The sequence below is a fragment of the Solanum stenotomum genome, chromosome 9 (assembly GCF_019186545.1).
Source record: "Solanum stenotomum isolate F172 chromosome 9, ASM1918654v1, whole genome shotgun sequence".
NCBI classification, from domain to species: domain Eukaryota; kingdom Viridiplantae; phylum Streptophyta; class Magnoliopsida; order Solanales; family Solanaceae; genus Solanum; species Solanum stenotomum.
The window spans coordinates 4,393,638-4,416,181 of NC_064290.1; the positions used below are offsets into that span (position 1 = coordinate 4,393,638).

Below are 22,544 nucleotides of genomic sequence, written 5' to 3' on the forward strand. Positions count from 1 at the left end.
ATTGTACCTCATAGCAAACTGTTGTTATTTCACCTCTCTCCTGGTGAATCTCGCTCGCCACTCTCGTTCTCTCCATTGCCTCTCTCATTTTTTATACAAACGCAAGTGTATAAAGTGTGTTTGTGTTTGTATAAAGCGAGAGAAAATTGTATATATACATATATTTTCGTTCCTCGGTCGTCACTTTCCCAGATCTCGCTCTCTCACTCGCTTCTCTCACTTTATACAAAAAACGCAAATGGTATAAAATGCGTTTGTGTTTATATAAAACGAGAGAAAATTGTATATATACATATATTTTCGTTCCCCTCTCTCCTCTCTCCCAGATCTCGCTATCTTACTCTCCTTACTCACTTTATACAAAAATGCAAATGTATAAAATGCGTGAAAATTGTATATATACATATATTTTCGTTCCCCTCTATCCCCTCTCCCAGATCTCGCTCGCCACTCTCTCAGATCTTGCCCGCCACTCTCCCAGATCTCGCTCGCTCACTCGCCTCTCTCACTTTATACAATTGATCTTTTTGTATATGTATACCAAAAACAGATTATACAACTGCTTTCTTTTGTATATGTATAACGAAATATACATATTTATGTTTGCTATGGAGCACAATTATGCAAACTTTGCTATAGCATACAAATATGAATTTTGTGTTTATTATATGTAAAAGTTATAAAAATTCCTTTTCTTTTTTCTATAAACTTATGTGGGTTTAGATTGGTAAAGAGGAGAGTCCAAATAGACAATATTGCGGCCCAGCCCAATAATGAAAAATGCTTACCATCATTACCCGAATTCAGAAACAGAAATCCACTGGTACGCCGTCGTATTGAAGTTTTCCGGTAGAGTTTCTACCGGCATAAGCATTTTTGTATATCCAAGGTGATTAATTTTGTGAAGGTTAAGGTTGTGTTACATCATATTCATTTTGATTGTTGGCTCTAATCTTTTCCCCTTTTTTCCTCATTTGAAAATTACTAGATTTCATTTTTCCTTCAAATTATTGAAGAATTGTATTGTTTCATGATTGTTACTTCTAATTAGATATCCTACAATGGTTGTTAATTCCTTCTTGTTTGTAATTGCTTGTTTGTTCCTCGCTTTGTACAGAACGGACAATGGTTGAAAGGCTCATTTCATTACTTGTGATAGCTAATAATAGCAATGCAAAAGTTGTTATTCTTATCCAAATACAAGAAAAATCATAGCTTTTATAATTCTACTACATTGTTGCTTTCTTTGATTTTTTAAATAGTTTGGCACTGTTTACTTACAAATGGAGGATTTTTTTTGTTAAAGGAAACTAATGCAATTGAGAAAAAGAAAGCACCACACTTGTGGTTTACTTGGAGCAGCACCAGTTTGGTGTTGTAAGTGGATTAATATAAAGGTAGATTGAGTTATAATTATCCTTGCTTATGTTGCTCCGACTCTCCAATAATGTGGTTGCACCCTTGTCGGATCCTCCAAAAGTGCATTATTTGGAAGGATCCGACATGCACTCATCGGCATTTTTGAACAGTCCGAGCAACATAGAATTCCTCGCTGCTATTGTATTATATGATGTTTTCATTAATGAAAACCTTTTGTTCATTGCCAAAAGATGATTTCGTGTTTTCAGTTTGATGGATTTTATGAACTTATATAACTCATAAGAATTGACCATGAAGAACAGATAGGGCTGCCTTTCATACAATGATTTTGTATTGCACTGTGCATGTCCATCTATGGATTTGAAGTTTTGAACTGAAAAATGCTACTCTTTTGTACTTACAAAAGAAAGAGTTGATATTTGAAAAGGATTTGTCTGATATTTTGTTCAAAAAATGATTCAGGTCACAGGTCGTAACTCCTGGATTAGATGTGGAGAATCAAAGGTAGACTTTCAACAAGGTTAATGAATATTTGTGTAGCATCTCTTTGTAAAGCAAAACAATTGGAGAAAGCTGAAGTTGTAATAGTTGATGGCATAAGAATTGGAGTACAACCAGATGTGGTCACTTATAATACACTGATTACCGCATATTGCCGCTTTGTTGGCATTGATGCAGGTTATTCCATCCTTTATAGGATGAAAGAAGCTGCAATTTATCCTGATACTATTACATATAACTCTTTAATAGCTGGAGCTACCAGATATTGCATGCTATCTCGATGTTTCGATCTGTTTGAAGAAATGCTTGAGATGAGTATTCTTCCTGATATTTGGAGTTACAATACATTAATGCATTGCTTCTTTAAATTGAGAAAGCCAGATGAAGCATACAGGGTTTTTCAGGATATTCTTTTGAAAGATATTTCTGTTCATCCAGCAACATTCAATATATTAATTAATGGTCTTTGTATGAATGGATATACAGAGAATGCCTTAATGTTATTTAGGAGTATAAAACGTCATGGATTTATTCCCCAATTAGCAACTTACAACATTCTTATTCATGGGTTGTGCAAGTCAGGACGGAGTAAAACTGCAAGAGAATTTCTCAACGAGCTGGTAGAATCAGGTCATATCCCCAATGCCATCACTTATACGACAGTAATGAAATGCTGCTTCAGATGTAGACAATTTGAAGAAGGCGTTAAGATCTTTGCAGAGATGAGAAGGAAAGGATATACATATGATGCCTTCGCCTACTGTACAGTTGCAAGTATGTTACTTAAAACTGGGAAGATGAATGAGGCCAACGAGTACCTGGGCTATATAATTACAAATGGTTTTGACCTTGATATAGTGTCTTTTAATACCATTGTTAATCTATATTGTAAGGAAGGTCAGCTGGATAATGCTTATAAATTGTTACACGAGGCCGAAAAAAAAGGGTTGGAGTCTGACAAGTACACCCACACTATCTTTATTGATGGCTTGTGCAGGACTGGTAATTTCAAAGAGGCCCAACAACATTTGGACTATATGAGTATGATGGGTTTTGATTCTAACTTGGTTGCTTTGAATTCTTTTATTAACGGGTTGTGTAAAGCTGGTCACCTTGATCATGCTTTACGGATGTTCGAATCAATGGATGCCAAAGATTCTATTACTTACTCCACTATGGTGCATAGTCTTTGCAATGCCAGGAGATTCCGTGCAGCATCTAAGCTATTACTATCGTGTATAAGAGGTGGCATGAGAATTCTTAAATCAGATAAACGTGGTGTTATTGATGGTCTTCGTGGTTCTGGATATTCGCAAGAAGCAAGGAAGGTCCAGTCTAAAATTCGATTGGCTAAGATACTGCATGATTAATTAGGGATGATGTTCAACTTTGCCACTCAAGTGTTAACCTTGTTTAATTGCCTAAGGTTTTGCATTATAAGTCTTTATGGAAGCTTTAAAAACTGAGGGATCATGCAACTGAGAATACAACCTACATTACCCAATTTTAAGTTAAGTACTTAATCCTCTTGTAAGAGGCAAACACATGACACTGCTGTGAAGAGGTCGTGAATTCTATACCTTTCCTCATCCGAAAGATAGTGATGACATGATGTTGAAACTGTGAAGAGTTATTGCAACAACAACATATACCTAATGGGGTCTGGGCAAGGTAGAGTGTATGCAAACCTTACCCCTACCTCATGGAGGTAGAGAGGTGGTTTCCGGAAGACTTTCGGATCTTGACTTATTATGCGGAAGTACATGCATGTTTTATTACAGATGCGAAACAATTAGGTGGGCCAAAACTGTAAGTCATTTATACTTCCAGATAATCTCTGTCCACTTATTCTTTTGTAATGTTTAGTATTGAATTTCAAAGCAAGATAGTACTGTACAATCAGTTCAATTAAGGACTGCTCTTTTCTGCAGCATGTCATTCTGGACTCTGAATCTGAAATCACTAAGCTGTCGTGTTTGGCTGAAGATAAATCAAAGGTGAGGATTGTACTCCTCTTTTTCCCTGAGTAGTTAGAAATAAAGTGTTCTTACATATTTGAGCCAGATTTATCTTTTCTGCTCTTTGAAGTTGTTTAAGATGTATTGACAATAGCCAGTTTCTTTTTCGGGATCTTTTAAATGACCACAATTATTGGCTGCTATCAAATTTATTGATAATTGATGTTGTGGTATGCCTATGATCGCTTGCAGATTTTAATGCGGTTGCGCAATGGGTTACTACTTGAATAGAAGTTTGCCTATTGAAGCTTGAAGTTGTAAGTTCCCTACATCTTCATTTTCCGAATTGATTTTCATAGCGGTTTCAGTTATGAATTTTTTCCTTGTCTGTCTCTATGACAGGAGACTGAGCAATTTCAAAGATTTGGGACAAGTAAGATAGCTTCTAAAGCTTCTTCTGTCAAATGCCATGAACTTAGTATGGTGAGTTTAAATTTCTATTTTCTTTCTCGTTCACTTAGTTGAGCTTTCCTTGGTAGGAAAAGAAAGGAAATTTATTTCTCTCAAATTTTGTTACTATATAGTAATTCTCCTTGACACCTGACATTTTGTAAATTTTCTCGGTAAGATAGTACTTTGCTATCTTGATTTGAGAAGCTTATACACCTTGGAGTAAGCAAGTGTACAAGTATAAGTGTCAGGTGTAATTTCCGCCTTCTTTTGTATTGCAATTTGCATGTCCTTTCCAAGGCAATGACTCAGTGTAATAGTATTACATCAAAGTTTTTACATCCACTTACTCCTTAAGCTGATTCTTACATGTAACTTTGTCCTTAAATCTGCAAGAATGACAGTATTTGAGATTGAAAAGATTCAATAACACCAGAAAAGACCAAGGCAAAAGAAAAAGTAGTGGGTAGGAGCCACTTTACTCACATTCAGTAGCAGCTTGCTAGTGTCCTTTCAGGTCAGTAACTCCTGCAATAGGCTGCTAGGTTACTTGAAACTTATTTTTTGGTTTTCCTGTCCTAATTGAAGGTGAGTGGAAAGTTTACGCCAATGTGTCTTTTAAAAGCAATAGTATTACTTGTTGGAATATTAAGGGATAAAAGCAATAAAACAAGATTCTATCTTCTTTGGCTAATTGCATCACTCTAGACTTGATATGCCCGGAAAAGGTGTCTCTCGCTCAAGTGCAGTATCCCTTCTCTCTTTCATCTACCTTTTACCTTTTGATGTTCTGTGTATGCTTTCACACTTTTGGCCATTCTCTGCTAAGTTTAAGTATGAAAAAGGTTTCGGAAAAACACCTATCATTGGTTCTTTATATGCCCCCATTTTAGGGTTTTCAGTCATTTTGAAGTGGAAGTAGACTGCCACTGTTAAATCAAAGGCCAAAAGCCCAAAACATTAGTTAATTGGTTAATATTTCCATGTATATTTTCTTTGTTCTGTTTCACTTCCATGATCCTTCATCTCTTACGCTGCCTTTTTCAATATATGGTTCACATTGTGTCAAGCTAAATAGGCTTCTGAAGTCCTTAAACTCTTCCTCTCGTTGTCAATATTAAATCGTGGATCTTAGATTCAACTGTTCACTGTTTGTGATTCTATTCCTGCTATTGCCCTCTGCTCGTCTTTGGGTTTAGTTAACCTTGAGTGGATTTTCTTTTAATATACTTGGACTAGATTCTTTGTATAAACTGTCCGTGTTTGGTTCACAAGATGGGATGGCATGAGGAGACATAAGAACGACTCATCTTCTTATCCTTTCTTTAGTGGTGAGATGAGGAGTTATCAAGCTGAAATGATCATTAGGATGAGTTATTCTAAGGCCATTTTTTATATCCCAATGGGGGGGGGGGGGGGGGGNGGGGGGATTATTGTTATTAATCATAGAGAAATTCATCTGAGGATGACTTAGCAGAGATGCCTCATCCTATCAGGCACAATCATGCACGTTGAGGTGGCAATTCATGAACTGGGAACTTTGTGCTCTCTTTTAGGTACTCTCTGTTAAAATGTGTTCCATTTTTTCTGAGTTAAACTAATTTGCAGCTTATCATGCTTTTGCCAGTTCTAACAGCACTCCTCTGAAGCCAAGGGAAACCGAAGAGCTGTCAATGAAGCAGATTAAACAAACGAAGAAAGATGCTAATGTCCAGCCAGACCAAGAGGTGAACCTCATTGTCGAAAATCTCAAGTTGCTTACAAGACTGGCTCAACCAAACTTCAGACCTCAAATAGATCTTTTAATTACAAAATCGTATTACATTTTCTTTTCTTCTTTTCAGAAAAAAAGAATCATAATCTCTCTTTCTATATATTAAACTTCTATGATATGGTTCTTTTCGTTTTCCTGGTAGCCTTGTTGTCATCGCTTTTAGATGCAAAAGTTCGTCCTATGTTAGCACTACAACTTCCATTATATACTGCTTAGTTGTTTCCCTGGTTTAGCCTTGTCATTACTTTTAGATGAATAAAAAGTCCATTCTCCCTAACACCATGACGGTGCTCTATAACTTGTGCTGCTTCACCTTATTCTTTATAGGAAAAATTATGTAATTCATATATATGAATTGTTGCGGAAAATGCATCAAGTTGGCTGTGTTGAAAATAACTGGAAGATTTCTGCCCATAACATATCGATGTGAATGATCACATCATGAGAAATGACTTTTGTCATACCAAACACACCTGTGAAACATTTCCTTTGGTATGGCGAAATGAGTATAATTGACTAACAGTATTAGCCTAGTAGTATTGTTCTATGTATTACAACATGAACAGAGAAATTTGAGAGTGTATTTTGTTATGGCAAATTAAGTCGGAAGAACCATGGGAGAGTAAAGGCAATGACGAAGCAAGCAAGCAGGAAATTACAGCAGGATTGTTGACATCTCCATCTACAATCTTCGTGTGTTGCAGCAGAGGAATTTGTTATATATGAATTTCTTCTGGCTTCTACTGCCCTTTGGTTCCATTCTATCACCATTATTCTGTTCTGCCTCTCTGCTAATGTTCTTGTTTCCACATTTTTTGCTGTCTTCCCACATATTTCACATGATCTGTAAAATCACAAGATAACGCTGTTATGAGTTTGGAATTTCACACTCAGTTCTAAGGTTGGTTGTATGAATTCTCAATGTTCACGTAGATTTAAAGCTTATGAGTTTGGAATTTTACTTCTTATTTTCATGTCCCTGCATTTGAAATCTTTATCTGTATTTGTCTTTCTTATTTTCGAAATGACATCTACTTTTGCTTTTTCTGGTTAATGTTGGGGTCAATCATATCCTTGCCGTTACATACACACAAATATTTTCTTATTTTCCATTTATGTAATGATTTCGTTAGTTGAGTTGTAAAATAAGAACATATGTGTGCCAATTTTATAACGGCAAGGACATGACCGACCACTTTATATGGGAGGCCAAGATTACAAACCACAAGAACAACATGAACTATTTCAGGTACCATATAAAGTAGGAACTCCTTACACTACTAACTGTCAGTATATATAAATTAAATCGTATCAAAAGTATGAAGAATTTCAGAAATATAGAATGGTGTTACCTGTTGCCTCTCTGTTTGAACCATGCTTCAGCACAATGGCGATGACAAACACCAAGCTCACCTTTACAATCACAACCAAGCTGCAAAATCTCCATGGATTCATCATTCAAATGACATATTCGACATACGATTTCTATTGCTTGATTTTCATCACTACACTCTGTTTTTTTATCAATATCTATTACAATTTCAGCAGCTATCACCGTTTTTTCTCCACATTTAGTACCCAAATTGTCGCTCTCTTTAACTTCTTCGTGTGTTATCTCAGTTTCTTGAATTTCTGGATTATTTGAAAACTCCTCTGTTTTCGAGTTTTCACTGTTTGCTGCAAATTCCTGCATAATTTGCTAATTAATTTGTTTAGTGAAGAAATCTAACTTTTAAGGGAAATAAAGGAGCAGAGAATAAAGAAAATGAATGGAAAAAGCATATCTTCTTTACAAAATGACGAACATACTTTGCTTCAAGTCGTTCTTTAGTATACAGGAAGCTTTATTTCAATTTTCTGTGGAGATTTTTGGATAGTAGTATCTTGGCCAAACTTTTAAAATCTGTTTTTATAAAAAAAAAAAAAAAAGGAAGTATTTTTGTTAGAAGTATTTTTTTGAAAAAATATTTTTTTTCGGAAGCAAATTGTATTTGATTAATTATAATATTAGAGCAATAATTTGTAATTGATCAAAATTTCAAATGTGTATCTAAAGAAAATTTAATACTTCTTTCAATTTTATTTTTTAAAATAAACATATCGTCACTTTACAATTCAAACTTGATCTATACAATCCACATGTTTGCCTGCTTGTCTTTCACCAACCCAGTTGTACCCAACCACAATTTCTTCCCTTGTAAAAAAAAAAAGGGGGCGCTCCTCGGTCAATCCTCAGTGATAGCAATTCCGTTCTAGTGAAGTAAAGTCTCTGTTCTAAATGCTTAATTGATTTGATCATACACTTGTTCTCCATTTTTGAGAGAAGAATAAGAGCACAAGTTATCCTTATATACAACAATATTTCTATCTCTTTTTAGAAAAATACAATTCTCCAAATATTTGATCAAACGAATAAATAAAACGTTCAAGGATTCAACGAATTTGGTGAATTTCTAGGAAAAGATTTTTAAAAAATCACTATTATAATTGAGGAAATTATGCGGATAAGCAAACATATACTAGTTAATTAGCTAAGATAGTTATAGTTTGAATTAATTACCATGCGCAACCTCTTTTTAGCTATAATTACGCATGCCTCTCTCCTCTCTCCTCTCTTATACATATACAAATACAAATTATATATATATACACACATATAATTATATGACAGATATACAAATACAATTCGTCTCTCTCCTCCCTCTCTTAATCTCGCTCGCTAGATATACAATTACATATGTATACTAGTTACATATATACAATTATATAAGAGATATACATATAAAATTCGACAGATATACAAATACAGTTCACCTCTCTCCACTCTCTACTATCTCTCGTTCGCCTCTCTCCTCCCTCTAGCTACGAATTGTAATTAGCAAACTATAACTATGGAGATCAATTAAATTATTTTTAGGGCTATTTGTAAAATTTTCCCAATATAATTTTACATGGAAGAAGCAAGAAAGAAGTGAATAAAATCACAAATAATTATTTTTAAGCATTCCCAAATTTCATAAATCAATATATTTACTTTTTTTAAAAAATGAAAAATGGCTAGTGAATGATATTTGTAAAAGAATATGTGAGCAGCTTCACTTGTAAAATTTCACTGAATATATTATTGTTGTAATATGCGTATACTTTGAGAGGAAGAAATGTAGAATAAAAGTTATATCATTTTGTTAAAGATTACTTTAAATTTTTACAAAAAAAAAGGTGCTAGAATAAAAGTTAAACCATAATTTACAACGATGATACAAAAAAAAGTGTTGGAAATAAAAGTTAATCAGAATTTACAACGATGCTACCAAAACCAATTTTAAGCCACATGTGAAATAAGTAACGTATGATTCTTATTAAGTTTCAACACAATGATGTACAAAGTTATGTAAGCAAGTTCTAATTCAATTCTTCTCTGTTTTCAACTTTCGTTTGATACGATGGACAAGCATAAATATTTATGAGATAAATAATTTAATATTGTTTTATTTTTTTGTTTTGTTGCTAACTTTAAGGTAAGTTATAATGTGATTATTAATAATTAGCATTAGGATAAGTTATCATTGTCAGATCACATATGGTGAAATAAATATTATCGGAATTAGTTATTTCAGAATAGATGATAAAATGAAAAAAAATACCCTCTTGAGATCCCTTTCTACTAAATAAGACCGAGGATATTTTTGTAAGCCAATTTTTTTTTTTAATAGAACAAATCAAATCATCGATTCGATATATAATTGGAACCGCAATACAATATATAGGATAATTAGTATGATTTCTTTCGATCTGAATTATTTTGTCATAATAAACTATATTATCTCACTAAACAGTCGTAATTACACTTTTTATTAAACTTTAAATTCCACGTTAAACACTTATTAGACTTCCCAAATTTATTTGGAATACAAGAATCAATCAATTATATTAGATTATTGAGTGTTTAGTTAATTGATCAATAATTTTTTTAGATTATCGTTTAACTTATTTCATATGTCACATATAGAATCCACTTGAAAGATTTAAACAATAAAAAGTTATATGCTTCATTAAATATTATTATCACATGAAGTTAAGGGCTTTTTAAAATCATTTCTAATACGTTAAAGATGACCCTTTTTCGTTTGTACAATTGAGTTTGACACCTTCAATTTTCTAATCTGTTGTAAATTAAACTGAGAATAAAATGATACTTTATCATTTTCTTACTACCAAAATTTTATTAGGAAATTCAAAGTATAATGAAGTAAATATATACAAATATTTTTTTAGGAGAAGTACATGTTGCTGGTGGAAAGTGATAGGTATCTCGTAGAATTACTCAAGGTGTATGAAAGCTAGCCATCACAATCATAATATATATAATGTAATTTACGAGAGATGAAAATTCAGATGAGGCCTTTTTAACTCCCTAATCACAACCTTTCGTGATAATCAAAGGCTTAACAACGCTATGTGTGGGTGTCTTCTGTCCCTTCAATTTCTTATTGATAAAATGCAATTGCTAATTAACTGATTAGGAACAATATTTTACTAATTTATGCTTTATTTCAGTTTATGAAGAAGAAAAAATTGACTCTTTTCCCCCCAAAGTAGCAAAACATTGCTATTTTATTTTAAGAGCCAAATAAGAATTTCGATTATGAAATTAATTCAAATGCTTTTGAACGCATATTACTTCATATAATTTTTATGTAGTTTTGATATTTCAAAAAAGATTAAAGTCTAAATTCATTTTAATGGTAAAATAGTTATATTTTAAAATTTCAATTTTTAAAAGTGAAACTCAAAAGTTCCAAAACAATACCCCTTATTTCATTTTGGCATAAATTATAATACATAAATATGTCGTTTAACTTGGTTTTAGCTGACATCTACACTCTCTAACTTTGAATGTGTATACATATGTATTTAAACTTGTATAAAACTGAACATGTATATTATCAGGTAAAATATGTGTGTTTACTTATTTAATTTTATACAAATTTAAATTTCTATTTATACAAACTCAAAATTAGAGAACCTAAATATAAATTGAACTAAGTTAAATGACATACATATTATAATTAGGAAAATGACAAATTTAACTATCTTTGTCTATGAAGCATTAATAATTTAATAGTACATAAATATTGGCAGATTGGGCAGATAATAGTAATTAATATATCCAATTTTCTTTGACTCTTTTGCCCCTCACCTTTGAGCCAAAACGAAAAAGACATCGTCAATTTTCTACCGTTTCGTCACAGCGTTACGCTTTTCGAGGCAAAAACCGTTAATAAACCATTCACTCACACTGACGGCTCGCTCAGTCCACTACTCTTACGTCTCCTATATATAAAGTCCATCTCTATCAACCACTTCGACAAACACGCCATTTTCCTCTCCCATTTGGCCATTTCTCTAAATACTCTCTCCGCTTCGGCCATGGCTATCCGTGCCGCTATTTCCGGTAGTCATCTCAAGCTTAGCTCGTCGTCGCTCGGAGCGCGATCCTTGTCGTCGTGGTGGCGGAACGTTGAGCCGGCACCTAAAGATCCTATCCTCGGGGTTACTGAAGCTTTTCTCGCCGATCCTAGCCCTGACAAAGTCAATGTTGGCGTTGTAAGTTCTCTGCTCTGTGCTTTGATTTGCTTCGCTTCATTTTTTACCTTGTTTTCTCAGTTTCTGTAATCATGGATTTAGCTTCTTAATTTGAGAATTGTATATGCTTAGCTCTTGTTTTGTTTTGTGTGAGTTTAGATTAATTAAATAGAAGGTTAACTGCTGTAAATCTTATAGTTAAACACATAAGTTGACATATTGGAGTAAAATAATCATCCGTCAATGGAAAATGACGCAGAGGATTCAAACAGTGGATCTCAATTGATTTGGATTTGAAATTCCTGTGTGCTCTTATTACTTTTCAGCTCGATCTAATTAAGCAAAAACGAATGATTTTTTTTTTTGTGATTTTAAGGGAGCTTACAGGGATGACAATGGAAAACCCGTGGTACTGGAGTGTGTTAGAGAAGCAGAGCGAAGGATCGCTGGCGGTTTCAATATGTGAGTGAATCTCACGATTTTTCTCTATTTTGTTTCTCTAGGAAGGGAATTTGAATTTGTTCTTTAAATTGAAAGGTTGTTTATACATTATTTAAGTTTGATTTTTGTTTTTAATTATTAAATTTTTGTTAAGTTTGAATGCATGTATCATTGAAAAGTTATTGTTAGACTAGTATAGCAAAATGTAATAGTACAGATATTTGTCAATTACTAGAAAATATATATTGATTTATTAAAAAATTTAGCAGTAACACCAATAATATTCATGTAACCGACAAAAAAAACTGATCAAACCTATATAGTTGATTTGGTTTTGTTTGATTTTGATAAAATCGAATCAAACCCCGTGAATATGCTACATTGCTGACTATTCTTTATTTTCTTTTACTATAGCCACTTGTTGTTGGTTATTGTGCATCAATGAGTGTATTTGTGAGTGCATATTTGAATAATAAAGCATCTCTTTTTAGTATTCCACCCGTCAGTTCCACTGATCAGTTTGATTCTTTAGGTTTTCTTCCTCTCCTTCCGCATCTTGATGATATTTGTCCTTTCTATTCTCATTTTTAGTGCTATAAGGATGGTGGAGATGGATCCCTTCACCAGTTTTATCTTATACTTTTGTAGAGCCTTTCTGTCAAGATGAATTGTTTATATCAAATTTACTATTCCACAGTCTAATGGCGGCATTTAATTTTGAAAAGATCTGTTCTTGTTTTACGAAGTTTGACTAGATATGGAACACATTTTTATTTGACATGTATATTTTATTCATTGTGATAGAAGAATGATTAAAATAACAAGTGGCTTTTTTTAATGGTTTTTTAAATTGAAAGGGTAAATGAATTGACTTCTTAAACTGAAAACTGCTTCCGTCAAACATTTTGTAGTGTCCTAATGTAGAAAGTACTATGCAACTTCTCTATGTAAATTAGTAAATGTTCTGATTTTGTCCTCACTCTTTAGAAATCTATTGGATTAATTGACACGGAGTAAAATGCTTTATGTGATAAATGGCAATGAATTTGAAAGGGCGGAATGACCTGAAAGACCCTTGTACTTGGCTCATTTTGTCAGTTGAATCCTCATACTCATCACTTTGCCAACTAGACCCTTAAACCCATCAGAAAACAACATTTTAAACCCTTTTCTCCTCCGGTCAGAGTGCGTGTAATGGACGCGATTACACGTGAAATTCCACATCATTTTTAGTGCCACATGCGAAATTAAGTGGTAAAAAAATTTTAAAAATCAAATAAATCAATTTTTTAATTTCTTTAACTTTTCAAATAGTCATCTTCTTCATATTTGGTCACAAATTGAGCACTAGATTCATACCCATCAGATCAAATTCTTCTTGATTTAACTTGTAAATTCAACTACAAGTTTACCAACACAAACTCAATGAACCCCAATCAAAAAATTTAAGTAATTTACAAATTCACAAGACCCATTTATTATTTTTTAAGCTTTTTCATACTTATCAATGGAGTTTTAAAATTTTCAATAGTCACAATCATTCTTCACATTATCTGCATCTCCTCGTTGAAACCATCTAATAAAAGAATAATACTAATATTTTTCAAACCTAAAAAACGAAAATTTTAGAAGAAGTTGAGGCTACTGATTTGTATTAAAAAAAAAGAAGAAGAAGAGGCGGAGAAGAGTGAATGTGGGGGTGGAGAAAGAAGAATGGGCTGGAGAAAGAAGAAAGGTGAGGGCTGTGGTGAGGGGTAGAGGAGAGAGGGCTGGTGGAGAAGAAGAAAGGGTGGGTGTGGATGAAGGAGGGTTGAAGAAGATGATTTTTTTTTTAATTTTGTTAAATTTTTTTTTTTAAAAGAAAAATATTGTTTTAACTCGCTTTTAAGCGCGTGTAATCATGCATATTTCCAACTCACCAATATTAATGCCACATAAGCTCGGTCAATGGTCAGAGGGGTNACTTCTCTATGTAAATTAGTAAATGTTCTGATTTTGTCCTCACTCTTTAGAATCTATTGGATTAATTGACACGGAGTAAAATGCTTTATGTGATAAATGGCAATCAATTTGATAGTAAGAATCAAAATGTTTTCAGCATTGCTAAAAAAAGGCCAGGGTGGTTTATGTGGATATCTTTTAGTTCAATAACATGCTCACGTGGACAATTCATCATTTACCAGGGAATATCTTCCTATGGGAGGTAGTGTCAACATGATCCAGGAGTCGCTGAAGTTAGCCTATGGGGAGAACTCAGACTTGATAAAAGATAAACGCATTGCTGCAATTCAAGCATTATCTGGAACTGGCGCATGCCGAATTTTTGCGGACTTCCAAAAGCGCTTTTGTCCTGATTCACAGATTTATATTCCAGTTCCTACATGGTCTAAGTAAGTACATTTGATGCATCATTGTTGCTTCTTGATTGATCTTCCTAGATTGGTTTTTGCACAGTAAAACATCAGTTTGTAAATGACTTCATAAATTTCTAATCTCCTGATATTTACTAATATGAGATTCTTGACAGTCATCATAACATTTGGAGAGATGCTCATGTCCCTGAGAGAACATATCACTATTACCATGCTGAATCAAAGGGCTTGGACTTTGCTGCAATGATGGATGATATAAAGGTATGAAAACACAGAGTTGAGATGTTTTCTTTGATGCTTTGGTTCCCCTGTTTCATGATATGGTGTTTTTCCTCAGATTGCCATTATTTATCCTGACCTATTACAACTTTCTTTTACATAGAATGCCCCAAAAGGATCATTCTTTCTGCTTCATGCTTGTGCTCATAATCCTACTGGAGTGGATCCGACAGAGGAACAATGGAGGGAGATCTCGCACCAGTTCAAGGTAATGACTTGTATATTTCTATCCTCTTTCTTGTCATAAATCTCATATTGAATTATTGCACTGGTTCTAGGTGAAGGGACATTTTGCTTTGTTTGACATGGCCTATCAAGGATTTGCAAGTGGGAATCCAGAGAAGGATGCTAAGGCAATCAGGATATTCATTGAGGATGGCCATCCGATAGCATGTGCCCAATCATATGCAAAAAATATGGGGCTATATGGCCAGAGAGTTGGTTGCCTAAGGTAAAATACTACTCCCAAGATGATATATTATTTGGGCTAGTTATATCTGGCAAGTAGGGGTAAGGCCTAATTATAATCTTGAGCCGAGGGGTATCAGAAACAGGTCATCCGATAGGATGTGCCCAATCATATGCAAAAAATATGGGGCTATATGGCCAGAGAGTTGGTTGCCTAAGGTAAAATACTACTCCCAAGATGATATATTATTTGGCCTATTTATATCTGAAGAGTAGGGTAAGGCCTATTTATAATCTTGAGCCGCCGAGGGTGTATCAGAAACAGTCTCTCTATCTTCACTAGATGTAGGGGTAAGGTTGTATAAGCACCACCCTTGCCAAACTTCACTTGTGGGATTACACTGGAACTGTTTTGTTAAGTTATAATCTGGAGAGTAATACTAACCTTTTATTAATCATAGTTGATCTATCTTTTAAAATTATCTTCTAATTCCAAAATCAGTAGTACTACCATCTTCATGTAGTTTCTAGATCTATTATTTTCTCTTTCAAATGAACAAAACTTTTCTGTTGAACTTCGTAAATACATTTACTAATTGTCTTTATTATACCATATATCATATATTGTGTTATTATAAAACCTCGTATTCATCTCTATATAGCGTGTACAAGTCTCTTACTAGTCAGAAAGGACTCCTGTCAAACACTGATCTGATATTTTTAGTCAATACTTGATAAAGCTAAAAGACTTCCAATGTTTTTGCTGTGGTGCCTCAATTCGCTGCAGTGTTGTCTGTGAGGATGAAAAACAAGCAGTGGCAGTGAAAAGTCAGTTGCAGCAACTTGCCAGGCCCATGTACAGTAATCCACCTGTTCATGGTGCTCTTGTTGTTTCTACCATCCTTGGAGATCCAAACTTGAAAAATCAATGGCTCGGGGAAGTGAAGGTAAGTTGATGGTGCTCTGGCTGCTCTTTAGCTTGGTACTCGTTTTCAGAACATCATATGTTAAGCGTAAAAGTTCAATGACTTAAGAGTTCTTTTCCAGGGCATGGCTGATCGTATCATCGGGATGAGAACTGCTTTAAGGGAAAATCTTGAGAAGTTGGGCTCACCTCTATCTTGGGAACACATAACCAACCAGGTATTTGAGATCAATGACTTCCTTCACTTTCTGTAACAGTACGTAACTATAAGAATTCACCTATTGTCCCCTTAATGTTCGATACTTCCTACAGATTGGCATGTTCTGTTACAGTGGGATGACACCGGAACAAGTAGACCGATTGACAAAAGAGTATCACATCTACATGACTCGTAATGGTCGTATCAGGTATAATTATTGAGTCGTCAAGTTCAAGCTTATATGCACCTGTATTCGTATACAAATTTTTATCTGATTTTTTTTTCCCAATCTGTTTCTTTTGCTTCTTGTATGGTGCAGTATGGCAGGAGTTACTACTGGAAATGTTGGTTACTTGGCAAACGCTATTCATGAGGTTACTAAATCTGCTTAAGCTTTAACATCATGGATTCAATAATCAGCTACGGAAAGGCTGTGGAAATTCATTTTTTGTGATCGGAAAGATCACAACATGTTGTAATAGTTGAGTTAAAACAATCGTACTGAGGGGAGGGGGAATAACTAGAGCCATTTTAAGGGGTAGAAGTCATTAGCAGCCGTCGAGGTGGAGTTGTAGTTATTTTAGGGTACATTACAGACATTAATCATCTAGTGTCAAGGAACTCCTGTTTTTCATATACAACAGCGTAGTTACAGATATATATGCCAACATTTTGAAGTATTGTTGCTGTTTTATGGCGTCATGGATGGAAGTAATTACTGACTCTTGGCGTTCATTACATATTTACATGTATCATCTAGTACAACACTAACTAAATAAGATTCTTACAATCCTGCATCGGATACCTCACAAAGGTAGAAAGGTCAGCGTACAACCTACCTTTTTCCAAACCCCACTTATAGAATTAGGTATGTTGTTGTACATTCTTTCTTAAAACCTTTGGTTTCTATTGCTAATTTTGCTCTCATAAAATACAACCATGAAACGAGAGAAACAATCCAATGGATCCTTCAAAGATAAAAAAACAAACAAACAAAAACCTAAGATTGCACAGAAGAGAAAATCATATATGCCTTACATTCAAAAATAAAAATAGAGCTAAAAACAACTTGCATAAATATAACTACAACCAAAAGCTACAAGTCCTAGTACTCCAGAAGGTCTCTCTCAAGGAAATCTGCTTAACTAGACATTACAATATTTATCATTTTATACTTCTATCTGAAATCTTCTTATCAAAAACAATGTACAAAAGAGTCAACAGGTCTGCTATTAGCTAAAAGAGGACATAAGTTGAGGCAGGATCACTTCCTTGTAAGCCAAGCAGCGACTATACACATTCAACTTTTACGTGCATACATAGCCACTGGTTAAGCCAAAATGCATGGTTACATTAATCCACAAGGACTCCCTATATATTTTTTTCTGATACACCAACTCTATATTACATTAGTACAATTACGTCGCACCAGGAAATGGGAAATTCAAACCAAGTTGCCTCCACACATGCTCAGGGATCAGCTTGTTGACCAAATCAGGTGAAGCTCCAGATAACTGCAAGCAACAGCCAGAACATAAACATAACTTTCATGATCCCCAACATCTTGCATTAAGGGAAGTTTTGACTCTTGAATCAATTTAAAAACGATCCTCTTACTCGCAAAGAAAGAAAGGTTCAAATGCCAGCCTTACCACACAGAGTCCAACCGGTAATAATAAGAATAAATATCTAATGCAGCCTCATAATAACGGGGACCTCTGTAATTGGTCAATATATTTCTGACAGTAACTGAGAAGCCAAAATTACTGTCTAAAGATCGTGGAAGAAAATGTCTAAAGATCTGCTAAATGTAGGGGAATAGAAGGTTTTACCATGTGATAACTTTCTAAAACCATATTTTACTCGAGATAAAGTCTCATGACAGTCAATCACCAAAATCAGTTCTATTAAATGGTTACACAATAATTGGAAACACAGTTAATATGATTGCTTGGATCCATGCACATGTAGACAATCTTTAGGTCTCACATTTTGAAGCGGCAGAAGGACAAAAGATTACGTGAGTGAGTGTTATTTGAGAGGGAAAGGACAATGGATTATCAAAAGCAACGGAAGAAAGAAGATAACCGACAAGACGCATGATGCATTTAGAAGTACAAGAAAACAAGAAAAACACGAAGAAATCATGAACTAATATGTAACGCATCAATTTCCTGTATTATTCACTTTGAAAATCCTTCGTCACTAAAGGATTTACTTTTAATAGTTTGTTTCTTGTATTTATCACTTCACAAGAGAACAACATGTGCCGCTCCACCATCAATACCTCCTTCCCTTTTTTCATTTATAACAAACATTCAAATAATGGATAAGGAAAAAAAAAGCTCTAATTAATGAAATAATTGTTCAGATGGGTGCGTAGAGCTGCTTAATCGTAAATTCAACTAGTGAACCAACACCTATTCAACAACTCGAAAGATAACTTTCTAGATAATAGTTACAGAGAAATATAACAATATCAATAAACTAAGAAGATTTCAAAAACTGTACCTCTTGTTTAAAGTTGAAAAGAGGTGGAAATGGACGTCCATTAGGGAGACGGGCATTGGGCTCACGAAGCTCATCAAAGAATGAATGTGCACATGCTTCTAGCTGCAAGGAGTAGAAGCAGGTAAATAGACTGATACAACAAATGGTTTTGTAGATGAAATAACAATAACGAATATCACTTGTAAAGGAGATAACTCACTGCAGTACAGCGAAGACTTGGTGAATATTGAAGAAGCCGTGAGGCAAGATCAATTGCTTCAGGAGGCATTCTTTTATGGAATACCTGAAACCACGGAAGACTTTTAGCTCTCTTTTCAACTAAAACTGATTTTAGGGGTAGTTAACGTACACATATTTCAACAAGAAAATGATCTAGTGCAGAATAACTATCAAAATATAACAACAACACACAATACCTTGTGCCAAGGATGAGCTTTAATCTGTGGGAATCTGAAATCTGTGTAGTTTGGGTTCATACATCGAATTTCTTCCCGAGTAGGAGTACCAAGGACCTGTGACAAGGTTTCTCATTAGTAAAAAAGAGATCCATGTAAGTGTTGTCTGAGATTTACTACGATGTCCAAATGAAGTATAAAGACACACCTTGATGATCTCCACCAGTTGGTCTACCGCATTTTCGCCAGGAAAGAGTGGCTGTCATAGTTTATGATTGATGAAAGCTCAATAAAGTAACAATCTTCAATGAAGTAATAGATGGAAATTATCGACTTGCAAACAAAGATAAATAGCACAAACCTGCCCCAGAAGAAGCTCAGCAAGGACACAGCCTGCTGACCAAATATCAATAGATGTTGTATATTCTGTGGCACCAAATATGAGTTCTGGAGCTCTGTAGTAGCGAGAGCAAATGTACGAAATATTTGCTTCACCATTCACCTGTGCATCGAAAAGTTCATTAGTATCAAAATGCATCAAAATGAAATGCTTCAGTTTATGTTATGTGCAAAACAATTCACCATGAGGAAAGAGCCATATGAAAAAAGAAAAAAAAGTTTGAGCAAGAATTCTGAAATGCTAGGGACTAGTTCTGCTCTCACTCCCACTGTCAATAGTAAAAATACATCCAGACTCGCATGTAAAACCTAATTGTATTGGACTTCTCTTCAATTGCAAACAAGAGATGTAAGAACCTGACAGCCAAGGGTCAAAAAGTATCAAATGTTTAAAAACTGAAATGTCTTCAGACAGTGCCTTAATCAGCGCCCATTCGTGCAGTCAAGCACATGAAAAACAGCCTACTATCACAACGCTAAAGCACCTTCAAAGAAACTTTGCATAATGCAGCACTTATAGAGATACCAGGACTTTTGCACTTATTTCATGTAAGGATGTAATAATATATGAAATAACAAACATACCAGGACTTTTGCACTTCCAAAATCACATAGCTTGACTTGATGGGTCAGAGGATCAACCTTCAAATGACATACAATAGAGATTTAGGTTGATGTTGGCATACAATAGGAATGAAGTGGACTCCTGTTCACATACCAAAAGATTTTGAGGTTTCACATCTCTATGGCAAATTCTTGGAACATTATGAATGTAAGCCAGCCCTCTGAATATCTGACAGTAACAACTTATCAGAATCACATAATATCCAGTTGCAGAAGAGACATAAAGAGAAGGAGAGATGCAAACCTGATACATGTAGAGTTTGACATATATGAGTGGCATCCTTTGATTTGAATTGCTATAGTGCTTTAAAACCTTGTATAAACTTTCAGGGACATAATCCATGACCAAATTAAGAAAAAGCTCATCTCTACTAGTCGTGGAAAAGAAGCAGTGCTTTAGAGTAATGACATTTGGGTGATCCATCAAGCGCATCAGTTGTAGTTCACGGTTTTTATACCGTTTGTCCTGTAAAACCTTCTTTATGGCCACAGTCTCTCCAGTTTCCAAGCATTTTGCCTAGAGACAACAACATCAGGTCATTGCTAAGTACAAGAATACTGATGCAAATTTACAATCAAGTCAGCTCACAAACCTGAAACACTATCCCAAAGGACCCTGTACCGACAACTCGCTCTGCCATATAACTGATGGTCTGCAGAAAAAGATCACAACAGATTCTGTAACTTAATACTCTCACGACCATTGATGCCAGTGATAAGAATCATCTTAATTATGTTCTCAGGTTAGAATCATAGTATCTAAAAACCAAGAAATTACAAAACATTGAATCTCCAAAATAACCCAAAAAAACTGATGTATATCAGGCACACACCCTTTTTGGTTCTCCATTCTTGCCTCCAATAGTGGTGGAAATTATGTGACCAGTGACGGCACCATTACCCTCAACAACAGCAGCTGACATTTCCTACAATGCAAACCAAGCAAGGTCAATTGCAGTGCCAAAAGAACTCCATCTCGTTAGAAAATAGTAAGAAGCTGTACTTACCATAACCTGTCAGAGGACCTTACAGGTTGTTCAACAATAATAGAAAAGCAGCGAATGGCACTTAAATAGGCTTTAAGAAAGCATCAAATAATAGAGACTTGTAACTAAGACAAAAACAGTATTAAAGGAGAATCAGCCATCACAATTCACATGAAGCAAACCCAATAAAAGATTGAAGCACAATTTACCTAAAGATGAAGAAAAGCAGCTAAATAGCTTTTTCTGAAAGAGGGACTTGCAAGCTACCTAATCAACTCAAGAAAACCTGTCCCTTGTAATCCCAGATACACAAAGTAGATAAAAGGATAAAGAAGTCACTACTCCACAAAAGAACCTAATGGATCTAACCTTATATATGCACTCCATGCCTCCACAATCAGCTACAGTAGAAACTCCAGAAACAAGAAATATAGAACAACACCAAGCAAACAAAGAATCATTTTCTGGTAAATCAAACTAAAATCCAGAAGCAGAAGCTACTCAAAAATACATTTAATTTAATATCTTAAGAGCTACAAAGAAAATGTCAAAAAAAGGAAAACAACACTAAAAACACCTCATGCTCAAAGTCCAGCTGAAAACTGCAAATATAGAAGATTAACACCTCACTGAAGCAATAAACTCAAAAAATTGCGCCGCCGGGAAATTCTCCGGCGAACTTTCCGACACCGGAGAACAAATGAACACAAAGAGATCGAGCTAGATCGAAGCACAACGAACAAAACCGATACTGTCAAACTTCATCAGCAAAGAGAATTGAAGTAGAACAAGAGTGTGCCACTCTCTAGTAGTAGTTGGAGAACATTAAAGTAGTAGAACTACCTTTTCGGATTCCATTTCCGGTCGTGCTCCGGCGACGGCGTTCCTTACTGCAGCTCCTCCTCCTCCTTGTTCACGATTCACATGCTGCTGCTGCGGCGGCTGAAGGTGGTGGTGATGGTGATTTTCCGGCGGATTATGGTGCTGAGGTCCCAGCGGTATCGAGGCCATGTGCTCTCTTCTACTCTGCTATACTCTCACTCTTTTTCTTACTTCTCTACTAAAAATAATATAATTGCTTTATTTTCCTCTTAACCCCACTACTATTCTCTATCTCCAAATATTTGTACTATTTTCAAATGTTCTACCAAATTATTTATCGTTTTTTTTTTTTGATAAAATATTAAATAGAATGAAATTCTGACTATTTTATATTTTTATGTTCGATATATAAGTAAAAATATAATTCTAAAGTACTTATATATTATTCAGATAAATATTATCGAATATGGATATAGAGCTAGGGGTGTGGGTGATGGGAACATAGGGTACGAGGGTAAACTTAAAATGCGTATT

The 22,544-nt window shown here is 34.7% G+C and overlaps 4 protein-coding genes across 7 annotated transcripts; 2 read left to right on the top strand and 2 right to left on the bottom strand.

Annotated features, from left to right (window-relative positions):
• Positions 1–796: 796 nt before the first annotated feature.
• On the top strand, positions 797–6,934 carry LOC125875722 (putative pentatricopeptide repeat-containing protein At4g17915). 4 transcript variants are annotated; one of them, XM_049556742.1, is made up of 7 exons: positions 797–889; positions 1,843–3,690; positions 3,813–3,878; positions 4,092–4,156; positions 4,242–4,322; positions 5,917–6,016; positions 6,391–6,934. In XM_049556742.1, exon 2 carries the CDS (start codon positions 1,869–1,871, stop codon positions 3,249–3,251), a length of 1,383 nt encoding a protein of 460 aa, XP_049412699.1. In that variant the 5' UTR covers positions 797–889; positions 1,843–1,868; the 3' UTR covers positions 3,252–3,690; positions 3,813–3,878; positions 4,092–4,156; positions 4,242–4,322; positions 5,917–6,016; positions 6,391–6,934. The 4 variants fall into 4 exon arrangements, with proteins under 4 accessions (XP_049412699.1, XP_049412701.1, XP_049412700.1 ...); XM_049556744.1 differs by having other exon boundaries at positions 1,843–3,677; XM_049556743.1 differs by lacking the exons at positions 5,917–6,016; positions 6,391–6,934 and adding an exon at positions 4,686–5,639.
• Positions 6,652–7,756, bottom strand: LOC125875737 (uncharacterized). The gene is made up of 2 exons (XM_049556762.1): positions 7,416–7,756; positions 6,652–6,907 (listed from the first exon to the last, which is right to left on the bottom strand). The coding sequence occupies exons 1-2, from the start codon at positions 7,754–7,756 to the stop codon at positions 6,652–6,654; spliced, it is 597 nt and encodes a 198-aa protein (XP_049412719.1).
• Positions 7,757–11,339: 3,583 nt separating this feature from the next.
• LOC125875724 (aspartate aminotransferase, mitochondrial) lies at positions 11,340–16,927 on the top strand. Its single transcript, XM_049556747.1, has 10 exons — positions 11,340–11,670; positions 12,026–12,111; positions 14,274–14,480; positions 14,618–14,723; positions 14,845–14,949; positions 15,020–15,192; positions 15,937–16,096; positions 16,197–16,292; positions 16,387–16,481; positions 16,593–16,927. Exons 1-10 carry the CDS (start codon positions 11,494–11,496, stop codon positions 16,663–16,665), a joined length of 1,278 nt encoding a protein of 425 aa, XP_049412704.1. The 5' UTR covers positions 11,340–11,493; the 3' UTR covers positions 16,666–16,927.
• A 366-nt stretch (positions 16,928–17,293) lies between these two features.
• On the bottom strand, positions 17,294–22,293 carry LOC125875723 (shaggy-related protein kinase eta-like). The gene is made up of 12 exons (XM_049556746.1): positions 22,032–22,293; positions 21,036–21,128; positions 20,796–20,855; positions 20,447–20,719; positions 20,297–20,371; positions 20,164–20,220; positions 19,541–19,681; positions 19,388–19,438; positions 19,201–19,296; positions 18,984–19,067; positions 18,785–18,886; positions 17,294–17,787 (listed from the first exon to the last, which is right to left on the bottom strand). Exons 1-12 carry the CDS (start codon positions 22,197–22,199, stop codon positions 17,692–17,694), a joined length of 1,296 nt encoding a protein of 431 aa, XP_049412703.1. The 5' UTR covers positions 22,200–22,293; the 3' UTR covers positions 17,294–17,691.
• Positions 22,294–22,544: the final 251 nt, after the last annotated feature.